The sequence below is a fragment of the Ananas comosus genome, linkage group 18 (genome assembly GCF_001540865.1).
Source record: "Ananas comosus cultivar F153 linkage group 18, ASM154086v1, whole genome shotgun sequence".
NCBI classification, from domain to species: domain Eukaryota; kingdom Viridiplantae; phylum Streptophyta; class Magnoliopsida; order Poales; family Bromeliaceae; genus Ananas; species Ananas comosus.
The window spans coordinates 4185526-4206856 of record NC_033638.1 but is presented as its reverse complement, the minus strand read 5'-3'; the positions used below and the strand labels follow the sequence as shown (position 1 = coordinate 4206856).

The 21331-nt window shown below is 36.4% G+C and overlaps 2 protein-coding genes across 5 annotated transcripts; both read left to right on the top strand.

The window, feature by feature from the left end:
- LOC109723958 (methyltransferase-like protein 13) lies at positions 1833-10370 on the top strand. Of its 4 annotated transcripts, XM_020252504.1 has the most exons (8): positions 1842-2197; positions 8155-8268; positions 8368-8436; positions 8552-8571; positions 8672-8724; positions 9062-9092; positions 9180-9261; positions 9741-10370. In XM_020252504.1, exons 1-8 carry the CDS (start codon positions 1972-1974, stop codon positions 9947-9949), a joined length of 804 nt encoding a protein of 267 aa, XP_020108093.1. In that variant the 5' UTR covers positions 1842-1971; the 3' UTR covers positions 9950-10370. The 4 variants fall into 4 exon arrangements, with proteins under 4 accessions (XP_020108096.1, XP_020108095.1, XP_020108094.1 ...); XM_020252506.1 differs by lacking the exon at positions 8155-8268 and having other exon boundaries at positions 1835-2197; XM_020252505.1 differs by lacking the exon at positions 8552-8571 and having other exon boundaries at positions 1839-2197; positions 8682-8724.
- LOC109724225 (protein MAIN-LIKE 1-like) lies at positions 11680-12289 on the top strand. The gene is made up of 2 exons (XM_020252966.1): positions 11680-11761; positions 11916-12289. The coding sequence occupies exons 1-2, from the start codon at positions 11680-11682 to the stop codon at positions 12287-12289; spliced, it is 456 nt and encodes a 151-aa protein (XP_020108555.1).

Genomic DNA, 21331 nt, shown 5'->3' with positions numbered 1-21331 from the left:
TCAAATTCAATCAAGCATTTCGAATCTAATTTATAATTTTGAATTTAAATTTAAATTTAATTTAAAATTTAAAGCTTTATTCAAATTTTATTTAAAATTTAAATTAAATTTATGGATTCTGAAATTGAAATTATAATTTTGAGTTTGAATTTGAATAAATCGAAATTTAGTTTTATATTTTGAATTATNATTCAAATTTAAATTTAATTTAAAATCTAAATTTTTATTTCATTTTTAAAAAAATTTAAATTAAATTTATAGATTCAAATTGAAATTTAAATCATAATTTAAGTTTGAATTTGAATAAATCGAAATTTTGTTTTATATTTTGAATTATCCATTCAATTTCAAATTTTTTTTAAAAAAAATATATTTAAAATTTTGACATCATTTTAAAATTTTCGATATAAATTTTTAATATTTAATTTTTAGCTTGAATTTAAACTAATATATTATAAAGATAAAATTGACATATTAATTTGAATACGTTTCTGATATCGAACCAAACAACGACAATGGGAATTGTTCGTGCCGATTCCGATTCAGGTGGCGAATCAAACAGAATGAGCTAATGAATCATTTTGATTCCTTTGCCAAGCTTATTCTCATTCTGATTTCGATACCAAGTCCGACTTCGAACCAAACACACTCTTATATTTTTTCACTATTCTTCTTATTCTATATTATTTATTCAAATATTAATTTTTTTATACCCTTAGGCCCTGTTTGGTTCGGGGGATAAGCGGGGATAACGAAAGTTATCCCCGCTATTCCGCCAAACGGAGTGAAATTTGGCCGGAATATTTTATCCCGGTCAAACTTTGCTAATTCCGGTTATTTCGGAATAGCAAGGGATTTGCCATTCCACCATTTCGATGGAATAGTGTTATTTCAATGCTTAATTTCAAACTTAATTAAAATTATAAATTAAATTATAAAACTAAATTATATAAATATTATATTTATATATTATAATACATTATTTTTATTATAAAATTATTAATTTACTATATTAATACATATTATTTATATTTAAATATTATAATAAACTATATTTAAATATTATAATAAATTCTTTTATTAAAATTTAAGTTTAAGTAGAATTTTTAAAAAAATTATAAATTTATTATAATAAATTATTTTATTAATGTGCCACCCGTATTTTATTTTAAAAATTTAAAAAATAATAATTTAAAATTTAAAATTTATAATTATAATCTCAAAATTAAAGTTTATAATTTTAAATTATAAATTAAAAATTAAATTTAAATTTAATATTTTAAATTTTTAAATTTAAATTTGATCTTAAATTTAAAGTTTGAAATTTAAAATTTAAAATTTTGAATTTAAAATTTGAGATTTTAAATTTCAAATTTTGAAATTTCAAAGTTAAAATTTTAAATTTAAAAATTTAAAAATTTAAATTTAAATATAATAAGAGAGTAATATCATTATTTTTTTTATTTATAAACCTACTATTTTTTTTATTTCATCTTACCTAACCAAACGATATTTTTTTTATTCTCAGAAATAATCCAATTTTCATCCAAACGTAAAATTGATCTAATCCCCGCTTATACCTCAATTTATACCTATCCCTAAAATAGCCACTTTTTACTAATTACCTCTGAACTAAACGATATCTTAATAGTTTGTGGTTATATCTGAACTAATACGTATTTAAGAAATAAGCAGTTCTTAGTCAAATGAAGGAAGCAAAGAGCTAATGGAAAATTTAAAAAATTAATAACAAATAAAAAAATAAACAAAAAATAGAAGAAATCGTTATCTTAATAGATTTCAAAATTCGTGTGGCACAGCGGACACAGAAAATTAAAAATCGGCCGGGGAGAGGAGGCCTTCCCTCTGTCTAGACCACAAGATAATAATAATAACAACAATACTAATAGTAAAAAGAAATCATCAATCAATCAACCAATCGATCAGAAGCGTTCGAGCGAGCGGTGCAGTATGTACGGGACCGGAGGAGGAGGAGGAGGAGGAGGAGAAGTTTCTGGGCGCAGCAGGGAGAAGCAGAGCCTGAACTATGGCGACCCCCTCTACTGGGACCTCCGCTACATGGAGGAAGGCGGCGCCGCCTTTGACTGGTACCAGCGCTACTCCGCTCTCCGCCCCTTCGTCCGCAAGTTCGTCCCCACTCCCGCCCGCGTCCTCATGGTCGGCTGCGGCTCTGCTCGTACGCCCCTCTTCCCCTTCCCCTTTCCTACTGCACCCTCCTCTCCTCTCCTCTCCTTTCCATTTGTTATTATTGTTATTATTATTGGATTTGGTTTGAAGGGCTTGATTGTTTAACGTCGAAGCTGATCTCTTCCTTCAGTATGGATCGAGGTAGTTGACCGCTGCGTAGTTGGTTTTTTTGTACACTGACAGAATCAGCTAATTGGATGGAGATTGATGCAAATACGTGCCAAGTGTTCGGAAGAAATGTACTGCCAAATCTGATTATAGTCAAAGTCTTAACTAATTTAGTGATAAAGACAAAATTAAACTTACAGATAAACGCTAAAAATTTACAAAATTTGATTGATCCGGAAACGTGCGCAGCATTGCCTTAAGGCGTATTCCCGTCCTACGTGCAGGATTAACTGAGAGTACCATCCTAACATACGACCGAAATTCCTCCTCCTGCGGGCACGATTATGGCGGAGGTCGACGGAGATTCTTTCAACACCCAGTAAATAAGAAAATATGCAAAGGAGTGAAGAATCAACGAAGGGGGAAAATCTCTATTCTTTTTATTTTTTTTTTCTTTCAATATCTGTCATCCTCCCGCGTAAGAACATGGGAAGAAATATATAGGGTAACGAGGGAGTCGAACATTTTCTAGAAAACGTTCGACCCACGTTCTCTCCTGTTAGGCGCAAGAAATGAAACGGAAAAGCTTCCCGTCAATGATTTAAATAGCGGCTTGTCAGGGACTTAGAAAAATTCTGTGCAGCTCGGTCCCTGGCCCAACTCCGCAAGCGAAAACGGATTGAACCAGGTTGTCAAGGAGGCTCGAATCCAACCCAATGTGGGAAACTCAAGGGTTGCAAAACTGCCAGGAGTTATGGTGTGACTCTTGGGCTTTTAGCAATTATGAGTGCTCATTATGTGTGGGCTAGTGGGTGTGTTGTGTGGCTAGGTTCATTGTATCCTTAGGCCTATAAATAGTAGGGTTTGGCTATGGCCAAAACACACAAGAGAGAGTATGTATATATGCTGTAATCCTCCTTTTCTAAGTAGTGGAGTACTTAGTTTTTTGGGTTAACCTCTGCCTCTCTCTCTCGTTACTTTCCTTTGCATACTCAGTCATCGAACGCGAAGGTCCGGGCTAACATTAGGGACAAAGGTTTGACCATCTCTACGAAGAAAGGCGGGCGCCGCATGGGCTTTGCGAACAAAAATGCGAAGTCCGTGACAGGCCACTATACCCGCTATAGCGGATATTATGTGCTACCGCTACGCTATAATATATAAAGCGGTATATAGCGGATCTGGTTTATAGCGGCCGCTATAGCGCCATAGGGTCAGCTAAAGCGGCCGTTATAAAGTCGTCAGAATATGAGCCCTAACTTTTAAGAAGTGCAAATAGATTAAAATAGGTTATCAGGTCGGATTCTTAAATAAAATATAAAGATCAAACCCTGTTTCTAAGGGTTTGGAATATAATTATTTACCTAAAATATCTTTTTTGACATCCATTTACAAATTATTTAAATTGTCAATGTATTATAGATTTTCAAGTTTTATGTCTTTTTGGTTTGCTAAATATTTTAAAGTTAATCTCAAATTCTTAATAGATAATGACATTAAATAGTTATTTTTTCTTCAAAATTATATGTCTGCTATGGGTTCATAGCGCTCGCTATGGCGCCCGCCATCCGCTTTTTGCTATGAGACTCTCCAAACGTTATGTACCCGCTATCGGCTATTTACAACCTTGATTCCCGTTGGATTTTCTTTCGCCCCAAGAAAGAAAGAAAAATAAATAAATAAATAATAAAAAAATAATAATAAATATTAAATAAATAACTATTAAATACAAATAAAATAAACTCAAAATTCAAAATTTTTATTTTTCTTCAACAATCCCCCACAAAACTTAAAATTTTAAAAACAAGAATTAAAATCAAAATTAAGAAATAAAAATTTTAAAATAAAAATATCTGGGTGTTTATACTGCACAATGGATGAGGTGTCTTTAAAAGACTTAATCCCACTTTGTATGAGTAGCTTCCATCAGAAAGAATCAGAGTGAATCAGGTCTTGAACTATGTTCCTTTGGCCTTGACTTCAGCTATCACACACAATACATAATTTTTCGTCCCTGGTTCGTGCATTAATGATAATGCATCTGTATCTTTATTTTTCATAAGAGTTTCTATGGATAGCCTATATTTTATAGCCTCGTCTATATAGTGATACTCTCGTGTAGGTGTTCTCCTCCAGGAATGTGTACAAAGCCATACCTCATGGAAATTTCCGCCTTGGATCTCATTAAGAGCTATAAGCTCAACCTCAACCACTATATAGTGCACTACTTACCATAGGGATGGAATTGGAGCTAAAGCTCCTCTATAAAAATTGTAGAAAGTTCTCTTTGGCCAATCCGATAACTAGTTATTATCATATAAAACCTTCTTTAAAGGATTTTCTATCATAAAGGTTAGGTTTCCGCTGTAGGAAGGCCCTTTATGAGCAAAGTCCCATCCCTCTCGATGACTCCAAGACCTTAGTCCTATTTAGGCCCTTCGTTAAGAAATCTGCAAGATTCTGCTCAGATCTGATAAAACTCAAATAAAAAACATCATGAGAAGATAACCATTTAACAGGCTTTTGTCTTAACTTAATATGTCTACTAGCCTTAGAATTCACCGATTTTTGTTTACAAAAATCAAATGTAGGTCGAGAGTCGCACCAAATAGAAATAGGTGGAATAGGAGAGGAAAACTAAGGGATCGATGACAAAAGGTTCTTGAGCCACTCGGTTTATAGACAAGTAGAGTCAAGAGCAAACAGCTCGGCCTCCATTGTTCTTCTGACTTTGATGGTCTGTTTGGTGGATTGCTAAAAAACTGCACTATCACCAAGAATAAATACATAACTAGAAGTTGGATCAAGAAATTAGAATCCAGCTGGCACTATATCACTCAATTACTGCAAGACAACCAATAAATTTGAGAGTATAAGAGAGAGTACGTTTAAGATAATGAAATACTCTCTCAAGAGCAATACAATGAGTCATATTAGGGTTACTAGTATATTTACTCAATCTAGATATGACATAGGCAATATTAGGTCTAGTCCTATTGGTTAGATACATCAGAGTACTAATGATCTGGGCATATCTCTTTTGATTCACAGGATTACTAGTGCCTTTTACAAGTTGAACAATAGGATCAAATAAAGTAGAAACTGAAGAGCAATCAGAATACTCAAATTTATCAAGAACCATTTGGATATAATGAGATTGGGTCAGAAGAATAGAATCAGATAATTAAATAATCTTCATTTCCAAAATTACATATCCTTCACCAAGGTCCTTCATATCAAAATAGTTTGATAAGAAGGGCCTAACTTGATTAATCGATCAAGATTAGGAGCAAGAATTAGGATGTCATCAATACAGAAGGAAAGAAGGACACAACTATCATCAAATCTCTTTGCTGGCCAGCCTCCAGAGTGACACTCGAAGGGGCTGTCAAGCCCATGTAGCTCTACAGGCTATATAGTCTATGCAATGATAAAAAGATCACAAGTAACTAATCTGGTGCCCTCGGTGCAAACATATCATGTCCAGTTGTCCACTACTCACATGTCACAGTAGTACAATATATTACAATAGCACAATCAAATACCTCCCGAAGTCCAAAATCTGCCCACTATCACCACGCTACCCATGGCACCTATCACATGTTTCATAGCATATACAATGCAATAATCAATATATATCGATGTCCAATGGCCCCTCTTGGCCTAATATCATATATGCAATATATCAACAAATGGGAACTCGATAATCTAAAGCAACTAAATCAATTATCCAATAGCCCTCTAGTCATGCCTGGCATGGTACGGCATCGGCACGCTTCCGTGCCGACACATGGTACGGTTGTGTGCCGATAGATACGCACGACCTTCTACTGGTACACTTTGGTACGGACTTATTTCAGTTTTTCTAGTTCCAATAAGCTCTTATAATGTTATTTTGAAAGATTTAATCAAATAATTATGAATATTTGTTATTTATAGCTTACTATACTCATCACTTAACATACTTGTAAGCTTTTTTGTATGTAAAGTACAGCTATACCTGATACAGAATAGAAATTTTTATATGTTAGGATTTTTAAAATGCAAAAATATCTTTCTTTCTTTTTTACTTTCGACCATATTACAGTCTTTTTTATAAAATACAAAAAAATAATTTTTCAAATAATTTTAAAAATTATTTGAAAAAAATCTTTTAAAACTATTAAAAAAATTATTTTTTAATTAATTTTTTAAAAAAATTATTAGATCTATCAAAAAAATTAATTAATAAATTATATGATAAATAAATTTAATAAATTTAAGTATCAATTGATTTTATTTAGTTTTTTATTTTATTAGTATTTTCAATCTTCTAACGCAAAAATAAAATTTTATGTTTGATGTGTCTCAAAATTTGTTTATTGAGTTCGATTTTGTTTTCTTAATTCGCCAAAAATTTCGCAGTGAGACAAATTTTGATAAAATAATTTGATAAAATAATTATTTTGACTTACTTAACAAGTAGATTTTCAATTTGTAATGTTTTGGGGGGGTGTGAGGTACCTAGGATGTTTCTTGATACCCCCAAACAATAAAACAAAAGGCAAAAAAAGCAAAAAGCAAAAAAAAAAACAAAAAAAGTGTGCCAGCACGGCATAGTGCCATGGCACGGTGCTGCGTATCGAGCTGTCTCACTCGATACGCAGCACTGTGCCGTGGCACAGAGGGGGTTCCAAGCCCCCCCTGTATCGTGCCCCCTTCTTGGAGGCACGGTACATGTCACCCCCTGCCCTACGGCATGGGTTGGCATTATAATCCATGTTCCTAGTAACTATGAAAGGGCCTACAATCACGCTCGTCGTCAATATGCAAAACTAAAATCTATTCTACATATTGATCTTGATCTATCGAACAATTGAAGTTGTGCCCGCACATCATATTGATTTTTCACGAACTTGTAGTTGCACGTGTGCTCAGTCTCCAAGTGTATCGGCTAGAGCGGTTCCCAAACTAAAATTTTTTTTATACTCTCGCCTTCAAGGAGAAAACAAGATAACTCCAGTTATCCTAGCAACTCAAGTAGTGACTACCAAGGTGCAAGAAAGTATATACTATATAGTTATTGCTTGTTCTCACACCATGTGGAGGAACGTGAGCCATATGTAGTGGCATTAATGGGTACCTATGCAACACTACCAATTAACTGCTGTGGTAGTCATCTATGAAGACGGCCTTTGTTTTCGTGGCTGGCCCACTCATATTGTGGAACTAGGCTAGCTGTGCAACAGTTAGTAGTGTAGAGGACCGATTTCATTTGGTTTATCATTCCTGATTCCAATGCGCTTTTTCACTCAACTGAAGGAACTACTCGGTCCATTGCTAGTTAGCCATTTGAGTCTCCTTTGAACTTGTGGGAAGCTGTTACCAGTGCTTGACCTGAAATTTTTCGGCATCTATCACTTGTATGTTATTGGGTAGTACTTCTAATATGGAAAAAGTTTTATCTCCTCTATAAGATTGATTTGGAACCTTCAAGTGTCAAACATGGTTTCTGGTAATTCTAGTTTTTTGTGTTGTGGTTAAGACGACTTTTTGGTTAAAGTAGCTTGTTTGGTTGGATGATGGGACAGCTGATCTTTTGAGTTTGATCAATAAGGGGGGCCTAGGCTGAGCGACTATTCTCTGCACTCCATGTTTGATTTGTGACTAGTAGAACGGGCTGATATCTTACATTATTATTTGATTAATTCGCTATTCTACTACAGAACATAGCTACATAGCTACGTAGTAGATAGGTTTCCAATTTATTGTCTTCGATTCAGTTTAACTTCGACGAAATGTTGAAATGAGTTTCCATTGCTTACAAATTGTTTATTTGTTTGTTTATGTGCTCTGAAGTTATGTCAGAGGATATGGTGAAGGATGGTTATGTGGATATAATGAACATTGACATATCATCAATCGTAATCGAGATGATGAGAACGAAATATGCACATGTTCCACAGCTGAAGTGTATCCTTTTACAGTAATTCTATCAATTTATAATACAATCAACTCATCAAACTTGGAAAACACAATCTAGACTTGATTTTGTATCCTTATGTCTTACAGACATGCAAATGGACGTAAGGGATATGAGCTTCTTTCGTGATGAATCATTTGATTGTGTCATCGATAAAGGTAGTACTATTACTAGCTTTCCTTTTTTGTACTTTATCCTATCTTGTGTGTTTACATACTAGTATAAGTTGTTTCTGTGCTGCACTTACATTTTGGCGATTTCGCCTTTGTTTAGGAACTCTGGACTCTTTGATGGTAAGCTTTGTATTTTGATTGTATTATTTTCCTATCAACTTTCGTTTTCAACATTTTTTTTGTCCTTTTTTTAACTTTTGAGCATGATTTTGATTGTTAGTGTGGTGCAGATGCTCCGGTGTGTGCCTCCCAAATGGTAGAAGAAGTTAGCAGGTTCAGGATCTACTACTTTTGGAAGTTGGTTTAATAATAAACTTAGGTCTTGTTTGTATTATTGTCATCGTTTTCTTTCTTCTTCTTTTTTTTCCACATAAATTCAATGTGATGGAGAGTATGGGCGGATGACAGATTACCTGCACCTTATGCATCTACGCTGCTTGTTTGGTAATGAAAAAATAGACTTGCATCCAATCACATAGAATTTGCATCTTACAAAGACCGGAAAAAAAAAGAGGAGAAAACGCCAACCAAGACCTTAACATCTCATTGGATGCTAAACGGTTGTTTTCTTTCTTATATGTGCTGCTTAATTTATAATTTTTGAGTACAGGTTACTTAGACCTGGCGGGATCTTCATGTTGGTAAATCCTTAGTTTACACTATCCTCATTCAAATGTTGTTTTGTTCTTTCGTCGAAAGTTAATGAAGTTTTTCGTTGTTCTTGGTAGATAACTTACGGTGATCCATCAGTGCGAATTCCACATTTGAACCAAGCAAGATATGGTTGGAAAATTGTACTCTTTGTAATACGTAAGTACGCAAGACCTTCCTTTTTAGTTCCCTTCTTCTCGAATGACAAATATGTTCTTAGTTTACCAGTAGTTAAAGCTTTTTTGCTGCTGCTTTTGTTTTATGTGTCCCCCCTATTCTATGTTGCAACTCAACAAATTTTATAGGAACTTGAACACTGTTTGAGATCTATAGTGATAACAGGACTTTGCCGAAGCCCTGCTTAGTTATTTACGACTATCTCAATCCCTCTTGCCCAAGGTTTTCAGCGATGATTTTCTTTTAAGCTTTTTGGATGCCATAGGACAGACTTTTGAGAGATTTCTGTTGTCTTTGGTCACTGTGAAATCTTTGTTCTATCTTTGCCCAGCGATGTAGGCATTTGATGTCTCATCATATTCCGAGTCTTTCTTTTTGTTCATTTTCTTGATTTTCTGCTGTTGAGGAGATAATAGTGTTTACTCAGAGTCTCAGACAGATTAAGTGTTTTCTGTTCACAGCGAGACCGGGATTTCAAAGCACCGAAGTCTCTTGCCCAAAGAAGTCTATCTTGGAACCTGTTCCGCTTACGGAGAAAGGTCAACTTCCAGCTGGTTATGTTCTTGAAGATCCAGATTCGCATTACATCTATGTGTGTAAAAAGATGCACGAATTCATGGGGACCAATCCTGTATACAGAAACCAGTTGGAGGCAGATGGTGAGCAATGATGATATGCTGCCCTTCATTAGCCCGTCGATATCGTATATTAGTTATCATCATATAGCATCATATGAGGAGAAAGTGCATTAGCTAACTGCAATTGCCCATAGAATTGGTAACCAGCCAATCACATCATAATGTTTTCATGTAGATAAGATAGCAAAGCGAACAGCATTAATGAGTTCTTTTGTACATTATTAATGGTTACTAATCATGCGTGTACCAAATCCTGGTTACGAGGAGACTCCCATATGAGGCGACGCTGCTGCTAGCACTGGCCGTCCGCATTGTACTAGTTATGTATTGATTGGTTGGTTGAATCGTCGGAACTTATCAGCTTTGTGAAACTGATGTATATTTTTATCACAATTGTTTGAAGAATACACTGAAATAATATTTGGTTCTATAAGTACAGCAATTTTTCTCTTTCGATGTCCCTTTGTCGAAGGATGGCTTATTCCCAAACATTGCGGAATGCAGTTTTTGCTCGGCCGAATTTACTTGGAGGTTTCTCTGCATGGACTATTGCTTATGGTGGTTTATGATTCTATTGAGCCAACCTACTAAAATTTGCAGAAATGTATGCTTCTCAGCAGTCAGCTTTGTTTGTAAATTGGCAATGTGTTCATTATGGATGTCAGTCTGAAAAAATAGCTTGGACATTTTTACAAAATAACCCTGTAAAATTTTGTAATTTGCAAAATAATTTTGTCAATTTTATATTTGGTAAACTAACCTTCTCTACGCCATGTAGGAGCTATATAGGAATTTTTCTCTAAATATGGTGAATCGTTCACCGCATTCGGAAAGTGTCACAACCCTTCTAAATGCGGTGAATTGTTCACCACATTCACTAAGACGGTGAACGATTTACCGCCTTTATAATATCTGTGGCCTTTCATCGTAATCATAATACCCGAGCTTTTCACCGCATTTATTAAGACGGGAAAAGTGCCTTGAGATGGTGGTGAATGGCGGTGAACGGGTGAAGGTGGTTAACCATTCACTGGATTCATAAGGCGGTGAAGCACTCACCGCCTTCATTAGGTATACCCACCTCCAAGCTGTCTCGACTTCTCTCTCTCTCTCTCTCTCTCTCTCTCTCTCTCTCTCTCTCTCTCTCTCTCTCTCTCTCTCTCTCTCTCTCTCTCTCTCTCTCTCTCTCTCTCTCTCTTTGCCTCTTCTTCTTCCGGAGCACTCGTCGGTCGTCGCCGCCCCCGCCGTCGCCCGTGTCGACGTTGCCCCCCCGGTTGTCGGTCCCCATCGTCCCTGCCGTCGCTTTCTGCGGCCCACATTGCTCTCTCTCTCTCTCTCTTCCTTCCCACTGTGACTATTTTTCATTGTCAACATGCGCAGACCTCAACCTCGCTGACGTGCAGGTAGCTCCTGGACTCTTCTTCTATTTTCTTTGTTGTCTGTTGGTATTGTTGGGGGGGGGGTTGATTACTATCGCGAGACATATGCACCATATTTTCATCATGTTCTAGATAGGCGACACTAACCACGATCCCAGGGCCTGCTAATTGTATCGCCTTTCATGAGAAGGAAGAAAGGTTGCCCACGATCTACATGTATTTGTAATATAATGGATGAAAGAGCAGGACGACGAAAGAAATGTAGCATTTGTAAACAAGACCATTATAGAAACACCTGTCCACCAAATTCAGAGAGCCCAACAAGGACGCCGATGTAGGACTTGTTACCTAATATGATAGTAATTGCAAAACTTTTAAAGCAGATGGCAGATCTAGAGGACGCAGGACCAGTTGATTCGTCGGTCCTGACAGAGAAGCATCTCCATATGTCTGGATTTATCAGGAGTGAGATGAGAGCCAAAAATTTTAAATGAAAGTTTATCATAGAATTAATAAATAAAAATGATGATCTAACTATTTTTTTAACTATAGGGGTATTGTACTGTTCAGTTCATAGAGCATGGCCGCAAGTTAAACTAGTGGGATCTTAACCATCCAGCGTTGCTCGATCTTCTACGACAAGCCGGATTCTACTACATATCACTTCTTAGGCACGTGCAGCTAGATCAGGTTTTGTTAGGAGCTATGATTGAGAGATGGAGACGAGAGACACATACTTTCCACTTCCGCCATGGTGAAATTACAATTACACTTCATGATATTGCGGTTATTTCTGGTCTTCATGTGGATGGTGAGCCCGTGACTGGTACTACACTGCACCCGTGGTCGGATATTTGTCAGGCACTTTTAGGAGCTGTGCCAGATGACATCATGGCTGGTCAGATCAGACTGGATTGGTTATATCAGTATTACTACCACATACAATTGGATGCCCCCCCTCTTTCAGGTGTTTTGAGACCTTGTTGCAGATGATCATTTGATGCTCTTCTATAGTGCATTCCATCAAAGGTCGACTAATTTGCATAGAGCTAATTTATGTTCACTGGTATTTATACCAAAACCTCAGAATGCCAAGTCTACAACCGAACTTCGACTTATAAGCCCGTGAGCTTTCAAAAATTCAACTATTTTTGCTCACGTATGCTCTCTCTTAATAGCTACAAGAATTCAACTATTTTTGGAACTACTAATCGATTGCCATCGAGAGCTTTCAAAAAGGAGATATATACTTGACAATTTTCTATCAGCCCGTGTGCTTTTTCACCATTATTTGACATGAAAGAACTGCTTGCGTTAGACTTCCAAAAAGCTTGTAGGGCTTGTTTGGTTAAGGGTGGAATTGGAATGGATAATGGAATGGGAATGAATTGGAATGGTAATTGGAATGGCCCACTCCCTCAAGACGTTTGGTTTATTTGTGGATTGGGAATTGGAATAAGTTATTCATATTTTATTGTTTGGTTCGTATAAACTAAAAAAATTATAGGATACTATAATACTAATTTTACTCTCAATATAAATTCATATTATTTAAAATTTATGAAAAATATAATATTATTCTCTAATAAGTTTTACAAAAAAAAATATCAAATTTACTTTTAAAAACTTTTATTGATGTGGGTTAGGGATAGGGTTTTGAGAGATGATGGATTCTCTTTTTTTTGATGAGAAAAGGGTGAAGAGAAGGAGGGTGAGATGGTCACATGAGCTTCGAGAACTTAGTGGGCTTCCGGAATGAAATCTCAATCCGGGCTAGAAGACTGGAATCAAGTTGAAGGCTAATGGGTCATTCCCATTCCAGTCCGGAATAGGAATCCCAAACCAATTCATGCGAACCAAACAAAATTAACCGGCTTTGATCAAACCGATTTCCATTCCATACCCAAAATGGATGAACCAAACAAGCCCTTAATGTAGTCTCAGTGTTTCTCACTCTATCTTCTATTACACACCAGGCTTGGGCAACGATTGATCAATTGGCACGCGACACTATTAAATTCTGGATTAACCTCAGGATTGCGGCAAGAGGACCGACCATCTCATTTTCTATTCATTCTCGTTGTAGATGTGAAACAAAAATATATAAAACAAAGCTGTGAGCATGGAGCATATTATAACTAGCGTTGGTCTAGAAGAAATTAACACGATGCTCCCACATTCCTCCAACGACTCGCTCATCTTCCACCTAGAGCCAAACTGTCACTGTTAGGATTCCGTAATTGCTCAGGCTTAGCTATTAACTTTTTAGAAAGCTCTCTTGATCCCCGGGTGAGTTTTTGGTCAATATATTTGGTTGTAGAAATGATAAGTTCCCTATTTCCTCCCTTGGCCTCCATTTCTCCCCTCACGTAATAAATAGGCAACACTATCTTCCTCTTATTAACAAAATGAAAATGTGCCTTGCCAAATGGGAAGGAAAACTATTGTGGAGAGGTAGACAATTAGCATCTGTCAACCTATCCCTGTCCTCAATCCCCTCTTACTTTCTTTCAATCTTTATGCTTCTGAATTGGGTCATAAAAAGACTTGACAACTTACGAAGTGCTCTCTTGTAGAAAGGCCAAATATCAATCAACGATGCTCATTGCACGGTTAATTAGAGAACAATGTCTCAGCATTAAGAGTAAAGTGGTGTGGGAGATTCTTACATCAGCAATGTAAGAAAATTTTTAAAATAATATATTTATTTAATTTATCCTTTGAATTCTAATGAATGGATGCACTTTTTAGTGAATAAATGTGAAAGGATGTGACTTTTAGCGAAAGGACTAGCCATGAAAAAGACATAATTAACTTTATAGTGTCCCTTCGTGCATATGTTCATTAGAATTAATTCTTGCATTCATTGAATTTCACTCATGTGTGCACTAGTAATTAATTAGTATTTATAATCAAATAAAAAGTCACAAATTAAAAAATCACCTTGCGAAACAACCGTTTATAAAGTATCACTTCAAGTAGCACCAGTTCTTGGTCTATATAAGCCCATAACATTGATTGCTGAAATACAGATTAAAAGTTTTCTATTCATAATAATTTCTTTCTTATTTCTTATTTTATTTTTTTGACAACTTAATCGAATGAGCGCTCAAAGGTCTGACTTTATGTGTGCAAATGCAGTTTCAGGTTTATGCTTCATTGTATCCTGGAAGGTTATTCGTTGACCCAGTGTACACTAAATTGTTCGAACGGTGGAAACATATTAAGCCTTAAGGATAGCGACTTCGCTGCACACCCTAAGGCCTTTTTAATCTTTCTACTTCATATACCTTTTAAGATTTTTGATACAATAAGCAAGAGGCTCCATGGGTTAGAATCATAATGGACAAGTACTATGGGAGGAGGAAACCATGTATTGACAAAGCACCGGCCAATGCAACTCCCTCCCCTCTTTGGAGAAACATCTGTAAAACTATCTATATCTTCTTATTTTCTACTTATCCGACAAGTCGAAGGAACAACTATGATCTGCTAACCCTTGGCTCTCATGAATCGATTCCCTGATTTATTGTCATTTGCCAATACCAAGGATGGAATAGTTGTAAATTTGCTCACAAGAAATAACTAGATTAGGGACATATGGATCTCTCTCGCCAATTACAACATCCTAGCTCTCTACCCTATAAGAAGAATTGATTAGCACGATACTTAAATGATATGGAGGACAAAATCTTTTGGTGTTTGAACTCAAAAAGGGGAATTTTCCCTTAAATCGGCTTACAAGGTATTAAGCTTCGGTGGCATCTGGAAGCCTTCGTACAAAGTGCTCTGGAAAGCCTCGGTAGCCTCTATGAAAATTCTTCTTTGGCTGATTAGCTATGTTAGCATCCTTACTGAAGAAAATCTGTTCAAAAGGAGATGGCCCCACCATCCAGCATGTCCTCTTTGCAAAATCACCTTCGGAACTACAACTCATCAATTTCTCTACTAACTACCCTTTTGCCAAACTAGTCGGGATTAGGGTTGGCAATTCAGCTCGCCATTCGTGAACAAGCTCGTGTTCGGCTAAAAAATGAGCTAAAAATCGATCATTCGTTTAACAAACGAGCTCAACACGAGCTGAAGTCAATTTGCTTGTGTTCGGCGTGATATCACTCGAATATATATCTATAAACTGAGCTGAAAAACTTCTAAATGGACCAAATTTTTTTAATTTTTGAATCTACTTTTTTGGTCATTTGATCAAAAGTCAACAATGATGATTATTTGTGGGATCAATTGTAGTGCGTGATACAAGAATCATTAGGGCTGATTCAATGACCAAACTTGTTATAGCACCAACACCTTGGTGTTTCCAAGAACCATTAGGGTATGTTTGTTTGGGTGGAAGTAGGGTGAAAGTGGAGAGGAAGGAAGTCGTTTTCGCCTTAAACGATCACTTCTGTTGTTTGGTTTGCCGTAAAAAAGTTATGGTTGAAACTCGAGTTAACCTCAAATGACGTAATTGACTTCGGCCTATCGTGGGCCGAAGAACGGCGTAATTGACTTTGACCTATCGTGGGCCGAAGTCAATTACGGTGAAGAGATGTGAAGAAAAAATAATAAAATAATATACTAGGTAAAGATAGTTATATTTAAATATATTTAATTATGTTACTAATTACTCTTTTATTTAGTTGGCATATTTAAAATATGATAAAAATTGATTAGTTAAGTTCTATTAACATTTTCTTTATTTAATTTGTACAATTAAAATATGATAAAACTTGATTAATATTTTTTTACTTTATAATTTTATTGTTGTATTACTATAATTTAGGGTAAACTTCAAATACGACCCCTGTGGTTTCGCACTTTCTCACTTTAATACCCTGTGGTTTAAAGTATATCAAGTTAATTTCCCGTGGTTTCATATTTATCTTTTCGTCAGCTTCTCCATTAATTTTTCGTTAAATTATATACAAAAACTTCAGATACCCCAGGTTTATCAAATATTCACTTTAGTATATTTTAGTTTTAACTTTGTCACTGATTTAACGGAAAAAATTAGTGGAATCGATAATAAAAAAAAAAATGAAACCACAAGACACTAAATTGATACACTTTAAACCACAGGGTACTAAAATGAGAAAGTGTGAAACCACAAGGGTGGTATTTGAAGTTTTTCCTATAATTTATGTATAAAAAAATAATTTAATTATTTTAAATTAAATTTTAATTATATAAAAATATAATTATACTATTTTTATTTATTAAAATATTTATTAATTATAAATAAATTTTAGTTTTATATCATACACTTCTTACCAAACAAACAGCAAAACTAATGAAACTTCACTTTCATAACTACGAAACAAATAGTGGAGAAGTAGTAGTTTTCACCATACTCCACTTCAGCCCAAAGTCTACTTCAACCTAAATTCCAATTTCGGTGAAACAAACATGCTCTTTATCAAACTCTCTATATATAAAGTAGGGCTACTATACTCTTATAAGCATAGACCATTTTGTACTCATAAGTTTTTTGTCGTTGGATGAAAGGATGTGCAGTTAGGATGGTAGTGGTCCCCAGTTAGGATGATAGTGGTCCCCTCTAGGGTTGAGTGGATGGTCGGTTGAATAGTATGATCTAACGAGCGAAAATGATCAAAAATGTAGATTTAACGGTGAAAAATTTACAAGCACTAAGGCTGCGTTTGATTTGGTTATAAGCAAGAATTGCTTATTGCGGGGATAGATACAAGTTCAGGTATAAGTATGATGAACTAGACTAATTTTATATTTGAATGAAAATTGGGTTGTTCTTAGGAGTAAGGTAAATAGCATTTGGATGATTAGATTGGAACAATGGGAATAAGAGTTATAATTTTAAATTAAAATTATTTTATCTAATTAATTAACATCAAAATATTACTAAAAATAATTTAATAAATTAATAAATTTATTAGCTATGAATATTGTACAAGATAATAAAAATATATTAATTAATTAATTAATTATAAAAATAATTTAACTTTTTAATTAATTAGTAAATTATTTTAGCTAGATAAGTTGTAAAATAATTAATTAGATTAATAGAAATATTAATGGTTGATCAATATAAAGGCCAATTTGCATAAAAAATCCACGAGTTTTGCGCTTTTGCAAAAGTGGGCCACCTTTTTCGATTTTGCAGATTCGGGCCGGATTTTCAGTCGTCTGACCAAAATGCCCCTCGTCTACATCCGCCGCTCGCGTATTTCGTGAGATATGTATACCCTAACGTACGGTCTTGGCGGGCATTAAATGTGCCCCTTGCGCTTTACGCAACCTCGCTCTCATCAGAATCCGGACCAAATTAGCCCCGCTATTCGCCAGCCTCGGTGTTTGCTGTTCGGCTTTAAGAAATTAAATTTGTTGAAGCTAAATCACGGCTTTAAGAAATTAAATTTGCTGAAGCTAAATGACTAGAACTATGCGGGCCGCAACAAGAATAATAGTGCAACGCCACGGAGCTGTTACGGATTTTAAGTTAGCATATTTCGTGAAATAAGTCGGAGTCTTGAAGGTTTAAAGAAGAAGAGACGAAGATCGAAGACTCGAAGACTCAAAACATGAATCCACAATGTTTGGTAAGTTTAAATAATGTTGATAATGGTTTATGATCATTTACATGTGTTTGGAAGACATTAGAATGGGTTTAATTTAATAAAACTTCAAAACTAAGATTTTCAAGGTTTAGGATCCGGACCCTGAAAGCAAGGTCCGGAACTCGTAGGCCTCCCTGACTGATATGTAGCGAGGGTCCGGACCTTGCCTCCAGGGTCCAAAACCCCTATGTAGGTTTTGTTGTTACGCAGGGAGGGTCCGGACCTTGGGATCAAGATCCAGAGTTTCATGATCCGAACCCTACTGGAAGGTCCGGGCCCTGAACCCGACGTGCGTTTTCCAAATATGGTTACAAAGTTTCCAAATATGGTTTTTCAATCCTAATCTATTTCTAATGTCTTCTAAACCTATAAATATGATGTGGGGGTGTCACTAAAAGATGGTTAAGCCTAGATTATCTTTTAGAAACCCTAGAACCTTGTAGGTTGTCGTTTTCCTCATCTTCTACAACAAGCTTCTCTCAAATTGATTCTCGGTGCCCTAATTCTTAATGTTCTTCTAGAATCAATTTGAGAATTGCTAGCGATTATTTCCACAGATCTTTAATGATATGCTAAGCAATAAATCATCACCAATCATATTGTTCTTGCTCCAGACGGAGTGCACTCGTGGATTCGAGTGGGCGTCGTTGATTCGGCGTGATCAAGGCTTCGTGGATTCGAAGTTAGGCGTCTCGTGGATTCGAACGTGGGGCGTGGACAACCCGGCGACGTGCACGAGATCCAGAGAAGATAAAATAGAGATTTTGTCACGCCCCACAAGCGCCAGTTTGCTCGGTTCGGGCACGTCGAACAGACGCCGAACGGACAGCACCTCATCTGTCCGCCGAAGGCTAACAAACAGAGTCATGAACATCAAGTTGCCCAGGTAACTTAAACAATATACATGAAGCACCACAAGTGCTAAACAAGTAAGAGCCAGACACAAGTAAATATACAAGTGAACAAAAAAAAAACATCTAGCTATTACATTTTCATACAACATCCACATAATACATTCACATCTCCAAAATGTGTATATAAGTTCAACATCTATAAACATGAGTAGCTCTCCAATATATACATATCAACATCTCTATACACATGGGATACTCTAATGCAAAAAGGAAGCCACTGGCTACTAGGGCGCTACGCCCTTACCGCGGTCCTCGCCCGGTCCGCTCGAACTCGGCCCTGCAACAAAGTGGGGTAAGTACTATATAAATATAGTTCCCAGTGGGTTCGGCCGCCGACTCTGCCGATCTTCCCACTAAGTCTAAGCAGGCATAAGTAGATAGATAGATAGATAGATAGATATAAAGAAATGAACTGCTACATTCTACGATGCCTTCAAATGCTAAGTAATGCATGAAGTGTCCATCTAGCAACAAACTTACTATCATGGATATAGATACAAACATAGTTATGCAATCTACTAACATATACTATATCCACTTATGGTATGAATGCAAATCTACTATGCTATTCATGTTCATTACTCAATCAACTTGGCTAGCCCGAAGGTTCGCCCCGACTCACCTTTCAATCTCATAGATGAGGAGAATCTGCACTCGCACATCCAGACCATCTACGGGACAACTACATCTACCCCTGTCGTGAAGTACTCCGGAGACCACTACTTGGGTGGAGCGACCACGCCAAGTGTAAACAGACTAGTGAGTATGATCCAATCCTCACAAAAGGATACCCTATCTACAAGGGTCATAGTGCTTCTACCGCACTGATTCCAAACGCATAATACAACAATCGGGAACTCTACTATCCCTAGAATCATGTCATAATGTGTTACTACACTAGATTCGATGCCACTCATTCAAATCATTTATTGTAAGTGTTCTAACTTGTTTACATGCTACTCGTTCATGTTATAGTGCCTCTACTACACTAATTCCATGTCAACTATTATCATCATCTCAAGTTCAAGTTGTCACTTATCTTGTCACTATAGGATTTCATGTCACCAAATCTAATCCTCATGCACCCTAGGTTCTGGTGTCAAGCTCACAATGCTACACTACTAAGGAACATGCAAAGAAGTAGAAATATAACTATACAACATCCTATAATGCATAAGTACATATATGGAAATATGATCGATAATATGACTTAGACATAAAAGGAAGCCCAACTGCTTCGGGATGACACCCCCCACCTTCTGGTGATGCCACGAAGCTAAGGTTCAAATTTCGCGATCTTAGGACGTTGCCTCGGCTCTCCAGGCAGAAACGAAGCCGAAACACCCTTTTTGCTAATATCTTTGCGCAGGCTCGACGGATCGCCGAACCGTCTTCACCAGCGCGTCAAACTACCTAGTAAATAGGTACAAAAGAGATCAATCCCAACCTTGGATCTCTACTTTACAAAACCCATTTTAGAACCCTAGGTTGGAACTATTGCAAGAATCCGACGTATAACTTCGCGATTCAAGCAATAATCACCTACTTAGCATCTAGGGGTTCCGTAAAAACCATTTCTAAGGTATAAAACATCAACCCTAGAAATCTACCATTAAAGCTCTATAAAGCTTACCTCAAAAACTTTCTCCAACAGCGAAGAAGAAGATGAAGAAGACGAAGATCCAACTTCAAGCTTCAATCTCCACCAATTCCCTCCTATTTCACCCTTGGAGAAAGAAAGAAAAGAGTTTAAAGAGAGAAAAGGAGAAAAGAAACACAAGTAGAGGTGTCTCTGGCTGTGAACAAGAGAGGGAGAGTTGGGGCCCTTGTATAAGCTGCCACAATTACATAAAAGCCCCTGAAACATTCCTAAATTGCAACAAACCTAACCTGCAGTTTCCTGCAGTTGGTACCGGTACATGGGCAATCTGTCACCGGTTTAACGATTGCGCAGCAGCAACCCGAGAGTAGCCTTCTCTATCAGCAGTCTGGTACCGGTACTATTTTGGTCTATCACCGGGTAACAACCTTGACAAAGGCTAACCCGAGAGCAACTCTGCTCTCGATTTCTGTAGTGTACCGGTGACACCCCTGGGCTGTCACCGGTTCACAATGCTCTAGATTTGATTCTCGCATTGTTTCGACTTCAATTCGCGCCAAGCAATACTAAAACCTCTCTAACTCTTTTGGAACTCAACTTTAACCCTTCCAACATAGTTGGAATGTTAAATGAAATATGTCCAAGTATTCATCTCGCCACACTTTGGTCACTTTGACCAAAAGTGGATTATTACTATGAGGATTCAATATCTTACAGATTTGAGTCCATGGATTCGGTAATCACCTTGTAATCTTTTATTTCTTAGTGGATTGTTATCGCGTGTTGGTCCCATGAATTTTTTTACTCCAAATTAGAGTTTTCTCACGTAAATCTCGATGTGGTTTTTATTTTCCGTATTTACTTTTTTCGTATTGAGATTTGTGTTTTTTTTTGTCTATTCACCTATTCCCCCCCCTCTAGGTGTTTGATA